The 17,933-nt window shown below is 38.3% G+C and overlaps 1 protein-coding gene across 2 annotated transcripts in view; it reads left to right on the top strand.

Annotated features, from left to right (window-relative positions):
• Nucleotides 1–17,933, top strand: part of HOMER1 (homer scaffold protein 1) — a 92,453-nt gene that overhangs the window by 58,122 nt on the left and 16,398 nt on the right. For both annotated transcript variants that reach the window (XM_075136498.1, XM_075136497.1), the window contains exon 6: nucleotides 13,873–14,029. In XM_075136498.1, coding sequence (XP_074992599.1) covers nucleotides 13,873–14,029 — 157 coding nt within the window. The remainder of the gene's footprint in view (nucleotides 1–13,872; nucleotides 14,030–17,933) is intronic.

The raw sequence follows: 17,933 nt of genomic DNA, 5'->3' as shown, positions 1-17,933 counted from the left end.
TAACTTTCATCAAAGTTTTTTTTTCTAGAATTTATCTGGAATAGAGCTGACTGAAATTCGTAAGCTGTATAGCTGTGTATTTGAGGGATCATTTTGTACCCCTGCCAGAGATGTAGGACTAAGGACCAGGAGCTCTTAATTTTCACATGAAATAAAAAACTTGGTTTCAAGTGTAATCCAAAAGATCCATGCTGTTTTACTAATATGATATTCTCTGGAGTGTGTTGGTTTTGTCAGATGAATTAAGATTGCTAAAGATTTCTCCCTTATTTAGAGGTAGGCTTTACATGTACACCTAGTTAAGGTAGTAGTTCCTTTGGAGAACGCTGTGGCCTGGGTCCTCTGGGGAAGAACCAGCAAATTCTGCCACATCCACGTGACACTGAGGTTGAAAAACTACGCCTGAGGGGCTTCCATAGTGTCTGATGCATCTCCTCCTAGATAGGCACCTAAGACTGGTCAGATGAAGTGCCATCTCAGGATACTTAATCTCTCTTAGCTTTTAAACATCGGAACCTGAGGAAGATGGGTTTCATCCATTAAGCCCTCTTTACCAGGTCCAGCCTTAAATTGTACCTCCTGCCAACATTATGATCCAGAGTTGTGCTTCCTGTTTTCTATGGAGGCCACATAGTGTCATGTTCCCCTGCCGAGGCTCCCTGGTGGGCTGTGTCATTCACTCTCCCTACTCTCCAGGTCGTGGTTGCGGTACAGGTAGCGTAAGGCCCCAGAAGACTAGCGTAAAAGCTCGTTGATCAAGTAAAAGTCCAAAGTTGCTTTATTGTAAGCTATTTCAGAATGCGTCTGAATGCACAAACAGTATTCAGGCTCCACATAAGCAAGTTGTGTTCTTGGACATAATTGCGTCATGTTGATTATTTCCTGTCGCATTGTAGTAGGCAGACCCCTTGCAGTGGAACTTCGATAGCATCGACCTACTTCATGCAGACACGGGTAGAGGTTAGCGGCAGGCACACATAAACACAGAAGTGGAATATTTTGTCTGTCAAAAATATGAAATACTTAATATATTCTTTTCTTGAGGTAAGAGTTAGCTTGAAGAATAAAATGGGGAATACAGCTAAATGGAGATCAACATTTCCTGTAGTTTTCTGTCAGCTTTATGCTTTAGGGAAGCTTTCTGTACCTAAAGAGTCACATCTTTAGAGTTCCTTTAATATCACTGTAGATGCCAGTGACATTTTGTCGTACAGGCAGAAAGTGGTTTGTGTTAATTAGTGTTTTGATCCTTTAACAGGGGGCTCTGCTGAGATGAATTTAAGTTGCTGAATAGCACTTTGGTGAGATGTGGACAACTGGCAATTCATAAGCATCATCGAAGTATTTCACAGTGACACCAAACAGCCATCAAGTTGGCACAAATCAGCAATGAACTAGAATACAAGAGGGTTTTTTTTAATCAGCTCTTAAGCCGTTTGGCAAATGAAGGAAGCTGGAGTTGGGTGAAGGTGCTGAAATAAAATGTCCAGGATGTCTAGGACTCTGTTTTCGCAAGTACACAATAATAAAACATCACCTGTGGTCCATTTGTCATGATGAACTTCGATTGTAGGATTGTTGCTTTTGCAGATTTTGCTCTGTGGCACTGTGGTGTAATGATGTGCTGTCTTCCTGTCATGAAATGCAAAGGGTTTGGTTTCGAAATTAAAGTTAGAATAGTGGAAACCATTCTCTGGGAGACTGCAACCACACAGGAAATTAAGTTGTAATTTTATTTGAACAACATGGCTGAGACAAAAAAACCAAACCAAACCAAAACCCTAAAACTGAATTGTATAAGCTATTCAACTCTGTAGTTCACCAAAGGAAGAAAAACAATTTTTTTTTCCCTTCACTATAATGAAAATAGGTATAGAAATAAGATATGGGTTTGTTGTCTGAAGCCAAATGCTTTTTCATGTAGGCAACACATTTGGATTAAGTTGGCCTGAATTTTAAGAGGATAGCTAAAACAGATTCCTACATGCCCGAAATGTGATCTGACTGATCACTGTGTATGACTGTGACTTACCTGTTCACTTCATTTAGGAAATACTCTGAAATGTAAATCTAATGTAATTACATGACAACACTGCTTTTGTAGCACCTTCTGTATACACTCTCCAGAGATTTTAGTATTCTTCTTTAATTCTACTTTAGCACTTTAGGGATCATTTTTCCAGGGCTTATGTTCAGCACAGCAGCCGGCACAGGAAAGCTTTTAAACATCTTTACATCATGCTGTTTGCCCTACCCTTTTCCTAGTCTAGGTGCCTTACCTAGAAAGTGAAATATTGCTCGGAATATTAGAAAACAAATGTGCTGAAACAATGCCATGGCACATAGGCATAGCCTCATGAAAGGATGGGAGCTCAGCATCTGTTCTGCTGTCTGTGAATTCACAACTAGCAAAACTCTTGTGCAACTTCATACTCTTGGCATCCCTGTTGGGTTTGTGATGAGTTAAGTAAAATGGGGCAGGGAGAGAAGTGGGGAGCCAAGCTTTATATTCTTCTTTGAAACTGTTGCGTCAATTAAGTGTTGTATTGGGAAGAATGACTCTATAAATCATTATCTTTTTAACTTCCATATCAGTTTTTGAGGCAAATCATCTGACTTATGCATTATTCTGAAGAGAAGCTGAAGGAACCCTAAGATCACTCAGTCTAGACTGAGTAAATAAGAACTAGCAACTACCAGTGAATTAAGGAGGGTGCCATGTTAGTTTTTTTTCTTAAAAACTGGGATTTTTTACAATAGGGGAGAGAGAGAAACTTACATAGGGACTGCTTCCTCTGAGTGTTAACCTGTAGTTCACAGAAAAAGTACCAGTGTCAGAGACTTCCCATGTATTAAATTTAATCTTTTTTTAATCCATTTAATCTCTTTTTAGTAAATTTGACTCTAGGATCAACATAGTGCAAGAAATTTAGTCTTTTCTTGGATTCAGATTTAGTTTAAACAAGGCAAATTTATACTTCCGTTCTCTTAAAAAGCTGGGATGGAAAAAACGTGAGTTGCAGTACCCACTTACAAGTGTTGCAACTCACTTGCAAGTTGTTTTTTTCAAACCTATACAGTCAATAAATGTCTTACTGTGATCATATAGTTCATGTGGCTTACTGCTTGTTCTTCAAAGTACTTCTGACAGCTCCATAGATGGTTTAGTTTGGGCTTTATATATAGGCTATTGACTCTTAAGTAATTGCATGGCTATCACAGGAGATAAATGAAACTTAATTAAATTTGCCATGCTCTCACATAGCTTCTGTTCCCTTAATGGAATAAAATTATTTTGTTGTCAGCATGTAAAATGACAGTTCATCTCCTGCGCTAACTGTGCGATTAATGCATGTTGTTGTATTTACTGGGATAAGCAAACTGGCAATTGTAATGCAAAATGAATTGCACCAGTAGTTATTATTTGATATTGTAAGATAACCTAATGCACTAGCTGGGTGGACGCCAAATAGTCATAATTCAGAATCTTTATAATATAAACTGCCTAATCACATGTAAGTATTTCTGTAGGTCATTCTATAGAATGTCTTTCTGATGCTGGTAGTGGAGTTGTGAGGCCCTGCAGCTGTAATGATTGTTCTGCTGAGTTCAGTGTTCGCTATGAAAATAAAAGAGGAACCAGCATTAAGGGGTCTTAGAGGCTGAGCTATCCTGTGGTATCACTAACAGAAGGTTCAACTAAGATCTAAAACAGGCACTTGCAGATCTTTCACATTCAGCCACTCCTAACAGCTGCTGTCTTCAGCAGAGGCACAACACACTCCAGTTAAAGCTGTGACAGTACCTAGAAATGCAGGCAGAAGCTTGTGCCTGGGGATCTCCACCCCTTGCATGCGGTGTATGTCAGATTTACAGGGTTGGGAGAGGTCCCTGTAGCCACCTCACTGCTCTACATGTGGCTGCAATTGCTCAGAGCGTAGCTCTTACTGTCTTCACTCGGTTGTTGCAAAGCTGAGATTCTCTGCTGAGCTCCTTAGAATCGATCTGTAGCTGCAGCAGCCTCATGGGCCACATCTATACGGCTAAACAAAATGGGCCTTGGCACTGAGGGCTGTGGGCTGAACCATTTCCACATGTTAGAGCAATGATGCTGGATCTCTTCTGCGCCCATGCAGTCTCCTTGCGGCTGTAAGACACAGTTACTCTTTTGTACTGTGCTTTTCCAGTTCCACATACCTGCAGCGGTTTGAGGGCTGCATTGCCACCCACCAGTGTGGTACTCTCCTCGCACGAAAGCACGGATGTGCATTGCATGCCCAGAAGTGTTTAGGATGGGCATGGGAAGGTTGCTGATCATATAAAGCCTTGGAAGACTCTAGAAATGGAAGGGCGCTACACCTGACTATGTGCAGACTGTGCTTGGGATCTGTCTGGCCAGCTGACACGGACAAGGGCAGTTTGAGGAGAGTGCGAACTCACCAGTCCATACAGCCTTCAGAAGCTCGGGGCCTTCTGGCCCTGTTTTACTTAGCGGTGGAGGTGTGGTCACTGGGAAAAGAGTCATTCCTTGTCCTTACTACCACAGCTAGCGAATTTTCTCGAACTCACCGAGGTGTAATTGAAAGCACAATTCAGTGAAATTCTTAAAATCAGAATAGCACTCAATAAGTGAGAGCCCAGGTGAGAGAAGTGTAGGGCAGTTGAATACTCTCTTCCCTTCGGTTCCGTTGCTGACAGAGTTGGGACTGGTTCAATGCACACACAAATTGTTGTTACCGGTAAGATTTTTGAAAGAAACATAGGGTTTTGTCTAGCCAGGGGCCTCAGCAGAATTAATCCGTACTAATTCAAAGTGTGAATTTACAGTTAAACTGCTTTAAATTCTTGTGTGTACAAATGAGTTCCAGAATGAAAGTGCTTGTAATTCAGATCATTTTGGTGTCAGGGTCACTGTGTCCTGGTATCTGACTTGCTGATAACCACATCATCTAATTGCCTTCATAAAGTGATTAAGTGCCATAGGAGCCCAAGTCAATTTGACTTTCTTCACAGCCAAATACCTAGTCATTTTAGAAAATGAGATTTAAGTTCCTAAATAACGTAGGTTGTTTTTGAAAATGTAATTTTGTTGGAATATTTGAAGTATTCAGCACTACAGCAACAGCAAGGAATTATGCCTGGTGTTTAATGCACTAAAAAAACTTACTGGGAATCAGTTGTGAAAAATATGAGATACATTACAGGCATGAGAATAAACTACTTCCAGTGATACCAATAAGCAATTTCAATAAAGGAACAAGGGCAAATCTTTCTTTAACTATTTCAGAGTATGTGATAAAATTTTAGATCTGCAGGGTCTCACAGGCATACAGATAAAATAGTTGCAGTCATACTGGTAAGCAATTTCAGTAAGGGAGCAAGGGCAAATCTTTTTTAATTTTTCAGAGTAAGTGATAAATGTTAGGTCTCCAAGGCTTTAACGGTTAGTGCAAAAAAACCTAGAAATTAATTAGCTATGCTTGCGCTTGCAAAGGGCTAAAAGTTATGACAGAGTTACTGATTTTGGTTTATGCACTATGGCCTTTATGAAGAGATAACCTAGTATCTCTTTACTATAAAAAATTAAATGACTAAGACAAAAATGAGATCTTTTTAAAAAAAGAGAGAAACAGTTTAACCTGTGTAAACCTATGTGAACACATCCAGCGTACACTAGCAGACAATACAAGAAGCTTGGAAACTTCATTGTTTCTTGTGGAGAAGAGTGACTCTTCTCTTTGTCCCTCACTTTAACTTGAGTCAGGACTGGGATCTAAGGCCCTGACTGGTAAGGGTGATAGCTGAAGCATTAATTTTGTTTTAATACTTAATCTTCTGCATCCCATGGTGTGGCTTTCAGGAGCTCTTCTGTTGTTACTGACTATTCGTGTTTCAACAAGCAGTGAACACCACCATACATGGGCAGTTTTTCTCTGGCTTTGTTGTCTTCTGCAGGAATACCGTGCTGGGATACCATAGAGAATAGTTCTGTGAAATTTTCCTTCCTTAAAAAGAATTTAATGTCCAGTTTATTCTTCAGTGATAGGCTTCCATATTGAAAGGCAGTCTGTGTTGTGGTGGTTTCTGTGGACCCTGTGATGAATGAAGGCTGTGTTACAAAATACAGAACATAGATTTAGGTGGTGGATCTGAATAGGGTATAGCCACCAATTTGCATTGCACAGTGGTCTGCTATATAGTGGAAAGAGTCTGCACCATTACTCAACCTCTTTGGTCATCTTCATCTGTCAAGTCTGCAAAGTTCTTGACCCTTCCCTAATGAGCTGATAAAGCATAGCACAAGAAATGCCTAAGAACAGGACTGCCTGTAACAGAACTGGAAAGACAACTCTTCTGTCCATGGGCTGCACGGGTACTTTGGACGATTCAGAATCTGAGAGCATGGTCAAACTGAAAGGCTAAACGAAAGTGAAAGATCATATATGAAACACCTTGAAAGAGAAATATGGAATAGTTCTATAGCACTCCTCTGCCTAAATTTGCACAAAAAGCTTCTGCATTTCTGTCTTCTACACTGACATAGAAATTGGGAATTCAAGCGTATTGTAGCTCTGAGTGAGCAAAGGGATGTACAAAACAAAACACTTGTGGGATAAACCTTCAACATTTGTAGAGAATGACGGACTCAGAAAAGTCATGCTCTCACCTGCCGATTTCAGCCATTCAGCTGCCTTTCTCACTTTACAGTATGTGTGTGTGGCTTTGTTATTAGTCATCTCACTTAAAGTACGATGTGCTCCAAGGGCATCCTTCATCTTTTTTGCTATGATCGAATTTTTCATTTAACCAACCTCAAGAGCTGATTCACAACTGTGTTTCCCTGGTTTTGTGCTGATGTAACTCCATTGAGATCATGTAGATATTCCTTATCCCAAAGGGAAGAACAGATCTTTCATGCTCCGTTAATGTTCTTACTTCTCTCCCCAGGGGAGCTATCCTCCTTTGCTAAAAATTCTTTTGAATACTCTAATTAAGGATAAGGATCTCTTTGAATATTAATTAGTTTTTCATTGGCCTCACTCAAAATATTTAACTCAAAGCAATTTCCTGGTAATTATCTCTTGATTATAACTTTGAGAGGATTTGCCCTTTTTTAATAAATTCCAGTTTATCAAATAAGACTTCCTTTTGTATGTGTCCAGTTAGTCACAACTACAGATAAGACAATAAGCAGTAGCTGTAAAGAGGCAATTTTGTTTTCTTTCTTAAGTTTTCTTCTTACAAAAGCTGTCATTCTTAATGTAGCTTTCCCTTTTTTGCTGGTCTTTAATTATTTAACTATACTGTAGATGACTGTGTCCCTCATGAACATAAGTTTGGAGTCTTGTGAGTGGCTGAATCTACTGGGCCTGTACAAGCAGACAGCTTTGTACGAAGACTAAAATGGCAGAAAAACTCAGAATTTTTCTTTCTTGCCTCTTCCTGAAATGGTGAGATAGGACTTTATCCGCTCCACTGCTCTTTCTTCAGCTTCCCACTCATTCTAGGACTCCTAATTAGGTGTAGTTAAATAAATTGCAAAACCCCTTTCTGTTTCCAATTTTGCTTTGAATGTTCAAGAGAGAGGGAGAGATTTCCGTATCATTACGGAGGACATATGGTACTTCGGACTATCAACAGGACAAACTCTAAAACCATCATGTTTAAATCCTTTCTATCATGAAGTAATGTTACCCATTTAATAGGTGGCCATAGAAGATGCCTTTTGAAATCTCTGAAAAGGGGTGAAATACCAAAAACGCCTGTTTAAAATTCCTTCTAAATCAGGACATGAAGTGAGGAGCTTAACTCTCATTCTCAGCATGAACGAGAGGAGGATTCTTGTGAGCTTTTAGGAATACCTTGAGGGATGCTACACTTATACTCTGTGCTAGCAGAGTCAACATCTCCATCTAACAGGACAGTTGCATCGTTCCAATGTAGGCAATAGCAAGCATAGCCCATCGCAGAGATCTCACCCTTCCAGCCTGGGACCTCAGCATTGTCGGAAGCTTATTTCACATGGAGGATTTCATAAAGACCTTGTGCAGAGTTCCTTCCCAAATGCATCAGGGAGTTTTACATAAACCCAAACACTTGCCTTACACTTCCAAAGAGAAGAAGCTACGTTACTTAAGTTCACTAGAGCTCTCAGATACTACTGTAACAGAACCAAATCATTCACCATCCCCCTTTGCTTCCTTAAGCATGAAGAGCTGCTCTGTAAGGCTCACCAGCAAGGCTGTCAGAAAGGATCACTCCTTGCTGTCAGCACAGCTAATGCGCTGTAACCATCTGGTTGACTTACCTTTCCCACTGATCGGTAATGCTCACTCCACCAGACTCTTGGGCTGCTTCCAACGCATGCCACTGGTTGTAATCTGGGCAGCAGCTACAGGGACCCTGCTCTGTTCATATTTGTCAAGTCTTATGGATTTCGTTACTATACCAGATGCCGAATTCTGTAGTGAAAGTACTCCATTCTCCACTCAGCTGAATTCCTCCTCATTTCTGCTATCCCAAGACAGCACTGCTCACCATACACCTGCAGTGCAGATCACAGTGACACCTGGAGAAAAGAATTTATGTGCTCTTGAGTAACTGTAGTTCTTTGAAACCATGACTACGCTATAGTAAGAAATCAAATTTTTAAATGAATTCATTTTATGCAACGAATCCAATATTAAAACCCATAAAATATTAATAAAGCAGAATTCTGCACACATTTCATTTCTATAAATCTGAAACAAAGCTTAAACCATGTTTTATAGTGTTGGTACTGCATACAACTCAAGCAATACTGATTAAAAAAGCAGAAAACATCTCTTGATTTGAACTGCTGTGCTGTTTTTGGCTGGGATAGAGTTAATTTTCTTCATAGTAGCTAGTACGGGGATGTGTTTTGGATTTGTGCTGGAAACAGTGTTGATAACACAGGGATGTTTTAGTTACTGCCGAGCAGTGCTTACACAGAATCAAGGCCTTTTCTGCTTCTCACCCCACCCCACCAGCGAGCAGGCTGGGGGTGCATAAGAAGTTGGGAGGGGACACAGCTGGGACAGCTGACCCCAACTGACCAAAGGGATATTCCATACCATATGATGTCATGCTCAGCATATAAAGCTGGGGGAAGAAGAAGGAAGGGGGGGATATTTGGAGTGATGGCGTTTGTCTTCCCAAGTAACCGTTACGCATGATAGAGCCCTGCTTTTGTTTCTTTGTTTCATGAAGGCATCTCTCAGAATAACTTCATTCTGAATGCAACTCATTAACGTGTGCTCCCTGGCCCCTGCCTTTGCAAGCCTTCTCCAACTGGCTAAACTTGGTGACTGGAGCTTTTCGGATTAATTTTCCTTAAGTGACCTACTTTGCAGGGAAAGATAATCATGCATTTATAGCCTCTGGCACTCTATTTAGGTCACAGATGGACAGATAGCAAAGCTATTCCTCAGTGACTTACTGGGGTTGTAACTAATCCCCAATGAGAAAGGAGATTGGCCTGATGTTAATTGGTCAGAATGCCTAAAAGTATGGAAGATCATTGACTCCTACTTCAGTTTTCAGGGGGTGTCACATTTAGCCTATTTGATACCAGCCGGCAGTTGTTCTAGGAGTGTTTTGTGGTAGTGATCGAATTACTGGATGGCGTAGATGTTAAATATCTGACTTTGAATCCTTTGCCTTGTCGGTGGAGCACCATGAGTTGTTCTCACTGCGGACATGTCTGATGTTACACACATACCAGATACCATGGCCAACACCAAGGATCGGAGATTCGGGAGAGTTTTGACCTTTTGCTTGCTAAGAAGTGCTTATGATCCCATGAACATTGCCATTGTAAAGATAATTTTCTGTGCAGTCAGATTTAAACCTCTGTTATGAATGCATTTTTTTGTATCACATCATCAGTTGAGCCAATAAAACTCATATTTTGCTATTATCCGTTAGAGGCCCATTCTCCCTCTTGTATTTGGCAGTAATGCAGTGATGTATGCAAAACAGCTTGTTCTCTTATTTTCAATTGTTCAGAAGTTTCAGAAGGGAAATGATCAGGCTTTATTCTTTGTTAGGATTTTTTTTAAAGTTTGGTCGAGGTTTTTGTGCTGAGAAACGGGCAAACAACAAGGAGGAGTGTTAAGGATGTCTCTTTTTTGAAGGACTGTCTTGAAACTTTGAGTGTGCCAGGCAGTCAGTGATGTTAATTCTGGCAGGTCTGAAGAAATAACTGTTAAAATTGTGACACTCCCAGCAAAGGGATAAGTGGCTTTCAGAACAAAACAAAACATGTATGCAGGTTGAATTCTTGGACCACAGGACTGCAAACGTGTATGCCTGGTTCCCCAAGATATACATACAGCTTTGCTCCTTGCACCACAGTGCAAAACTGAAAGGTGTTCTGGTAGAAGTTGTATTGCAGGTTGGATCACTTTAATCACTCAGTAAGTGTTTGTATTTCATGTGCTTCCTAGAGCAAATAATCTCAGAACACATGAGGAATTATTTGGGTTTGGTTTAGATATTTACAGCTATTAAGACAACCTGACAGAGCTGTTTGTGTATTTCCTATGACAGAATCTAATGCATCGAGGGCAAAATCAATTCCTTTTAGCAAAAAGCCTTTTAAACAGGAATTAAGTAAAAGGTTTCAGAGAGGAAGAGTATGTGCAGCCCTCCCATACCTATCCTTAGGGACTGTAGTGCAGCTGTTCCACAATCAAAATTCTGGCCATAGGCTCTAGCAGTTGTTGGGAGCCCTTTGATTTTTCCATGTATCCTTCAGGTTCTGGATCTGTGTGTTCCCTCTCCCGGGTTTTAGCTGCGGCATCTTCTCTTCCGAGGGAGAATTCTCATTGTGTCTGAACTGTATTTTTCTCAACGTTTCCTCTGGAAGTGTTGATGAATTTGAACTAATGTAGCTCTACAGATATAGGCATCAATGCAGATAGTCTTAATCTAGCTTAAGAACAGCCTGCTGTAGGTGTGCTTTTACCTGGTCCAAAAGTAATTAATCTAAATGCAAATGAATCCAATTTTAACCAAAATAATCCACAGAACATAATTTTAATTATCTTTTTTTTTCTTTTTTAGTTTGTCAAGGAAGTATTTGATAAAAGTAAGTCAGCACTGCCAGGATTGGTTATGGGCTATTTTAATCAAATTATGGTTTTGTGAAACAAAAAATTGACATCTTTGGTTCTCCTGGTATGATATCCATCACATGGTTATGATTATGTCAGAGAATGTGGAGTTTTGTAAGAAGAAACAGGATGAGTCTAAATAGTTGAGAAGTCATTGTGTATTATCAGAAAGAAACAAAACTAGACTAATTTAAGTAATATGTTACTATTTTATGGAGCCATAGTACGATCTGTAGAAGATACAGTAGAAATTATTTGTAGAAAAAAACAGTATATGCTACAAACAAGTAACATCTGCATAGCAATAGACATGCTCATGCCCACTATATAAATCTTGTAGGGATAAAAAGTACAATTGAGAAATAATACTGGTGCATTCTTATTGAAAACAACCAATTTAAAAATAACCAGCTCCAAAGAAACCTTCTAGTTTTTGAACCAGAGTAGCCATAGCAGTAATAGAAAATACATGCTTCATATTTAATGCTGACATTCCAGTATACAAGCAATAACTTAAGAGCTCCTGACTGTTTTCTTGGCAGGGTAGTAGGGGCACTGGGCAAAGATGGAGGTGAAACATGGCATGAATCCCCCTCGCATTATTACTCAGCGCTACCTGAGAGTCTGTCTTCTGGGATCTTCATGGCTTAGAAGTTTACCTTGTATCATTGTGGGCTTACAAATTATTACATTAAAGAAAAATCCATTCATTAGCCTGTGTGCATATTAAATTAGGATATTAAGTGATCAAACAGGTCTCATCATGTAACTGTCCCGGATACAAAGCTTTTAATCTGTTGCTTTACATCAATATAAAATCTTGTGTGTATATTTCTTCTGCAGGGAAAGATAAGTAGTAAGGCACATTTTGTAAACATGTATAGGTGTCATACATACACACAGTTTGCTACTAGTCCTGCTATAGCAGGACTACTAAATAGAACTACTCACTTGCATGAAATGGCTGGAATGGGTATTTGTTTGCCAGATCGGAACATCAAGGAGGAGTTATGAATATCATAACGAACTAGATTTTGTTAGCATGTTTTTTACAGAATTTGTTGATCTGCTGTGCTACTGTAAGTGAAAAGTAAATCTAATTAGAGAACCAGAAGATTAGACATTGTTACAGAAATTTGTTCTCATCTTCTTTAATATGTGAGTCAGTGTTCCCTGATGAAGTAGGATTATGAACGTCTAATTAGTTGAATAGATCATGAAATCTAGAGCAGTTTGAAAGAACCTGTATTCCTCTTCTGAAGGAACTTGTATTCCTGTTCAAGGGGACAAAGCAGCGTATTTGGAAGGAAATGCTGGAGCGTGGAAGAATCAGGCATCATGTTTTAGTGAAACTGTACATGTGATCTGAATGGTAATGAATTTTTTGATGGCTGGTTGATTTTGAACAACTAAGGAGCATTTATAGGAGTCATAATGTTTTTGAAATATGCTTTAGTGAAATGGGCTGTGCATGTGCATGAAATGGAAGAAGGAAACTCAGTGGACAAAATGATGGCAGAATGTTTCATTGTTCATATGTACAAAGTTCAAATAAACCTATAAACTTACATTCAAAATAGTAATAATTTATAATTAAATTAATCGTGTTAAAATATAATATTATTATTGATTATAATTTGTTATATTATTGATTATAATTGATTATAATATTATCTTATTATAATAAATAATTAGATTATAATAATTCCTCATAATTAATCACAAACCTATATACAAAATCATTTTGGCCAGAGTTACAGATCTTTGGTTTTCAATGATGCCTTTAATAGTAAGCCAAGTAGACAAAATGAATTATTTTCTGTATGTATTTTCCATGTAGGTGTGCACCTCGTATGCTGTTAGCATTATACAAGTAAACATTAATGAGCTATTTGCATACTAATACATTCACCTGATACGTCTGAGATGTTTTTCCCTTGCATACTGAATGCAAAGATAGGGTCTGTGGATGATGGCGAACTAATTACCTGTGGAAATTAAAGCTCTGTGTTTGCTCAGAGAATCACTAAACTGTAGGTGAGGATTGTTCCTCCGTAGACTACTTCAGTAAACCCAACATCGGCTTCCTCTTTGCAATAAAGCAATAATATCTCTATGCTCCTTGATCTTTAGTCCTTTGCTGATATTATTGAGGAAAAGCATATTAATGGTATTATGGTGTTGAAATTCAAGATCTTTGAGTTTGCAAGTACAAATTAAATATGGTATTTAATAAAGAAAGGGATAGAAGGCTTGCATTAAGACAACTAAGCTATAGTTCCAAAGCACTACATTAGCTCTCTTTACTCAAGTTGGTGACAGATCTTTTTCTACAATATATTTCATAAAGTAGTAGATTAAAAAAGCACTTTCGGTCAATACATATATATTAAAATAGTGACTAATCATATACATATTCCAGAATTACACGTTGTTGCTTTTGGGAAACTGATGTGGATTTCATCATCCTTAACTCTTTATTAAAAAAAAATACCCTGTTGAACTGGGAAGGTAAAGTTGTTTTCTAGTAATGATATGTCTGTATTTTCTGGATTTATAGTTTCGAGCATTTGAGTATTTGGATTCTCTTTTGGACATTCAGTCATAAAATCATAGGATTTTTGCATAATTCTATTTTTCCTGGATTTTTTTTTAAAAAATTATAAGACATTTTAAGGAAAAAAAAAAAAGAAGAGATTTGGGGGCTCTGACCATTCTCATTCTGTCTGTGCAGTTCGACAATCAGCAAGCATTGGGAGGCAGAACTGGCCACGCTCAAGGGTAATAACGCTAAGCTCACAGCAGCCCTGCTGGAGTCCACTGCCAATGTAAAACAATGGAAACAACAACTTGCTGCGTATCAGGAGGAAGCAGAACGTCTTCATAAGCGGGTAAGTCGAGGCAAACGGTCAGGATCCTTGAGGTGGAAGTACTGGTGACTGTATTCGCTCATTTTCAAGTAGAATAAATAAGCTTATTGTTGGGGCTTTAGGTTAATCTTTGAGACAGAAATTAATGATTACTTTAAAGCACACAGGGTTCCTCCGTTGGGAGATTCTTTCCTTTGTAGCAGTTTTTTTTTCTGCAAAGAGTATTGTTGCAGAAAGATTTATCTAACCTTATGACATGTTTGCCAGCTTTCACTCTTCATTTGGTGCCACCACATCTGTTTCAGGACCTTCTCCATAGCATTACACTTTAGTCCCTTTTGCATTTAAGCCCACAGAAACTTGGCATCAAATCTGTAAGTTAAAGAAACCCTGTTGTAGTTTCCACATACAACAAACGTGAACAGCTTCCTCTCATCCTTGCACCTAAAGAAAACTGAACGTAGATTCAAGATCATTATAGCAATTAGAGATCTGTTCCCGCTTTCATACAGCAGGGGCTGTGTCCTGTTTCCTTCACTGTAAATTTTGCAGAGGTCATTTGGCAAACTAGAAATCTGCACAGTGGGGGAAGGAATGACAGTGTTTGAGGGAGGAATAAAGCATGCAGGGTTGAAGGCTGCATTATGAAAACAAGTATACAATATTTTCATTTCTCTTTTCACATGTAACTCTTCATATATTGTAGAATCTATTCACTTTTATCCATAAGAATTTGTCATTATAGCTTAGGACATATTTTTGTGCAAAGTGAAGGCAAGATTAGCACATGTATGGAGGGAAGATGTCTTTGATTAAGCTGTATTACTTTTGTTAATACCAGTTAATTTAGAAAAATATCAAGGAGATGTACTTACTCAAGAAAATAAAAACAAACAAAAGCATTGCTTTTTTGCGTGAAAACAGGTTTCATGAATATGCTGAGAAGAGGGGAAAGGTCAAGTAGCAAACATGGCAGACCTTTTAATTTGCTTTTGTATGCTGTACTCACCTATATGAAATAAGGTATGGCAATTACAGTTAGCCAAATCCTGCAAATTGCCAAGGGTTCTTTCAGACCTGCGCTGGACCTGTCCAACTGGAGGCTGTCAGTAATCCTAATATTCATCTGAGGGAGGAGAAATTCAGCAGGCTAAATCTGACCAGGGGATGTGGAAGAGTAGCAAGAATTCCCTTGAGCTTGAGAAACCTGGGGAAATGGCAGGTTGCTGGGGCTGTCCTACCTAGACTGAGTTGCAGACAAGGATCCTGAATCCCAGCCAAATGATTTGATAGCAAAGAACGACAATTTCCAATGGACTGTTATTGTGTGAGCTATAGCTGGCTGGACGAAACACATGAAGTGTAATTAAAACTGGTGCTTTTTGTCACGTTGCTTTTATATGATACTACAGTTAACAGTTAACAGAACCATTTTGTAGCTACATTCATTAATAGCTGATGATTTTTCATAACCTTTACCCAGCAAATTTCCTGCAATTATTTTGTATTTCTGAGGGAATGCAAAATCTTACTACATGGGATCATCTACACTATGCTCTTTTGATCACCGTTTACATGACTTTATTAAATGTTTCTGTAATCTGTGACCTCGGGGCTTGTTGATATCTCATGTAGAATATAGGAACACTCTGTGCCTATGCCTCTCTGGGCATGCCTGTAAATTATGACACGATAGTTCATCATAGTACTGCCCTCTGTTGGAATTGCTTTTAGAAAAATATAAACTTGGCTAACTCAATAAATTGAACTCTCTAGGCAAAAGTATGCAGATCCTGTAAAAAAAAAATCAATCTCAATCTGTTACCCATACGGTGCGATACAAGAGCTCTTCTAACCTGCATGCTGGAGACTGATCTTTCAAATTGAAGTAGTGCCCCATTTCAAAAAGAAACTGCAAATCAGATACTTCTGTCTTACACAGATCAAAAATGTGTTGTTGAAATGGCAGATCTGGAGACTGTTGGTTATGGTACATGTGGTAGCAAGCAGTGTTAAGTCACTGTATTGTGTTATCTTTCTGTTCAGCTTATCTGTTAAGCTCAGTATAAACACATAGCTGAGTTGATCCAAAAAATGTTCCTCAAACTGGAATCCATCTCACCTGAGATTATGTAGAAGTTATATATCAAGTCTAAGATGGTCTTCTTTTTTTCTTGTAATTCTTGGAAAGACAAAAGCATGAAGAGTAAGTGTCCCAGTCTTAAGCAAACTAAGTTGTTGAGTTGAATTTGCTTCTGTAAGTGCTTGTCTTTCTCCATAGGTTAATAATCTAGAGAATCCTATAGACATACTTTTAGTCAGATGAAATGAACTCCATCCTTAGTTCATAGAATCACAGAATAAGTTAACATGGAGGGGAACTTTGGAGATCTTCCGGTCCAATTCTCCACTCCTGAAAGCAGGGCCAGCTTTGAAGTTAGATCCAACTCCAGGACTGAATCAGGTCACTCAGGGCTGTGAATCAAGTCTCAAATAACAGAGATCCCACAGCCTCTCTGGCCAGCCTGTTCCAAAGTTTGACCACTGTTGTCAAATTATTTTTCCTAATATCTTACCTAATGGAAATTTGCTATGCTGCGACTCTCATCTGTTGCCAGTTAAGAAGAAAAATGGGGTTTGATCCAAAAGAAACTTTGGTGAGAAAAGTTGAATAGACTGGATACTTAGAAATAGTCATAGAAAAATTATTTCAAGGCGAAAGAAAAATTTGAAAATTAGTTTGCGTGTTCGGTTGTAATGTAGTAGTTGTTTTATATGGAAAAGTTGGCTGTCACAGCATCTCGCCCACTGAAGAAGAATGTGTGCTAGATATGTATGCATTGGAGGGCTATGCTAACTTACAAGTTCATAGTCTTGTATAAAGTAGACCAGCCTCCAAAATGAAGAATGGTACTGCTGACATTAGCTGCTATGTTTAGTTCAATTTAATAATATATTATGTGGTTTATATATAATGTGATTGTGGTATTCACTTCTTACATGGTTTAGCTTTATGTACAAGTTTTGGTGCCTGAGTCATCTGTCTGCAAGCTATAGCAGACTCTTGTCCTCTGTCAGGTGTGGTGTGTGGGGGGAAGTAATGCATATTGATTAGTAAACTTTGCATTATTATTTCCATCTTTAGTTTCTTCTTTATATAAACAGCCTTATAAATAACCTGATTTCCGTAAATAGTTTCCTCTTTATATATAAAAAAAAATTATCACTAATACTGTCTTAGTAGTTGACTTCTTATGGTACCTTTTTCCACAGTTTGAACTTTGTCATATTTTATTTATAAACATCCTGTGATTTTATGTTGTATCTCATTCTTTTATCTTCTTTTTTTTTCATTCACTGTGGTAAACTGGGTCTTTCGTCTCGTGCAGTATTAGTTGTAAAATTTGCTAAGTTGTTTTAAATTATTTTAACCCCAACATTTTTTATTCAATAATTATTTTCAGATTAGATTGAAATAGTTTTCTGTGCATCACATTGTTTATGCTTTTTAAAATGCAGAAACAAAGCTAAAATGCCCCTTTCTTTGATTTTGATTGCATTTTTAAAAATTAATTTCATTTATTATTTGCCATTTCTGATTAAGTATAAGATTTACTCATCTATCAGTTCAGTTTTTCATATTAACCTATATTTATTTGCTTTCTCTGAGGTCTTTGTCTTCCTTCTTCCATTTTTTCTCTGCATTAATAGGGCCTAGAGCTGACATGAAAACAGAGTACAGATTCAGTGCGGCTGAGTGCAAAGTTCTCAATAAATTGAAGTTTTGTGCTCTCTTCTAATATATTGTGAGCTTAAGTTAGAAATACTGTACTTTGATATTTTGTCAGACATTATATTTTTCAGAAGTTTGCTAAATGAGTGTATGGATTTTTCCCTCTCAAATACGAAGAGAGAATAATTCTGG

This window comes from Calonectris borealis, chromosome Z (assembly GCF_964195595.1).
Source record: "Calonectris borealis chromosome Z, bCalBor7.hap1.2, whole genome shotgun sequence".
Lineage (NCBI taxonomy): Eukaryota > Metazoa > Chordata > Aves > Procellariiformes > Procellariidae > Calonectris > Calonectris borealis.
Note: the sequence above shows the minus strand (reverse complement) of the source record. Positions and strands in the feature narration are given on the sequence as shown.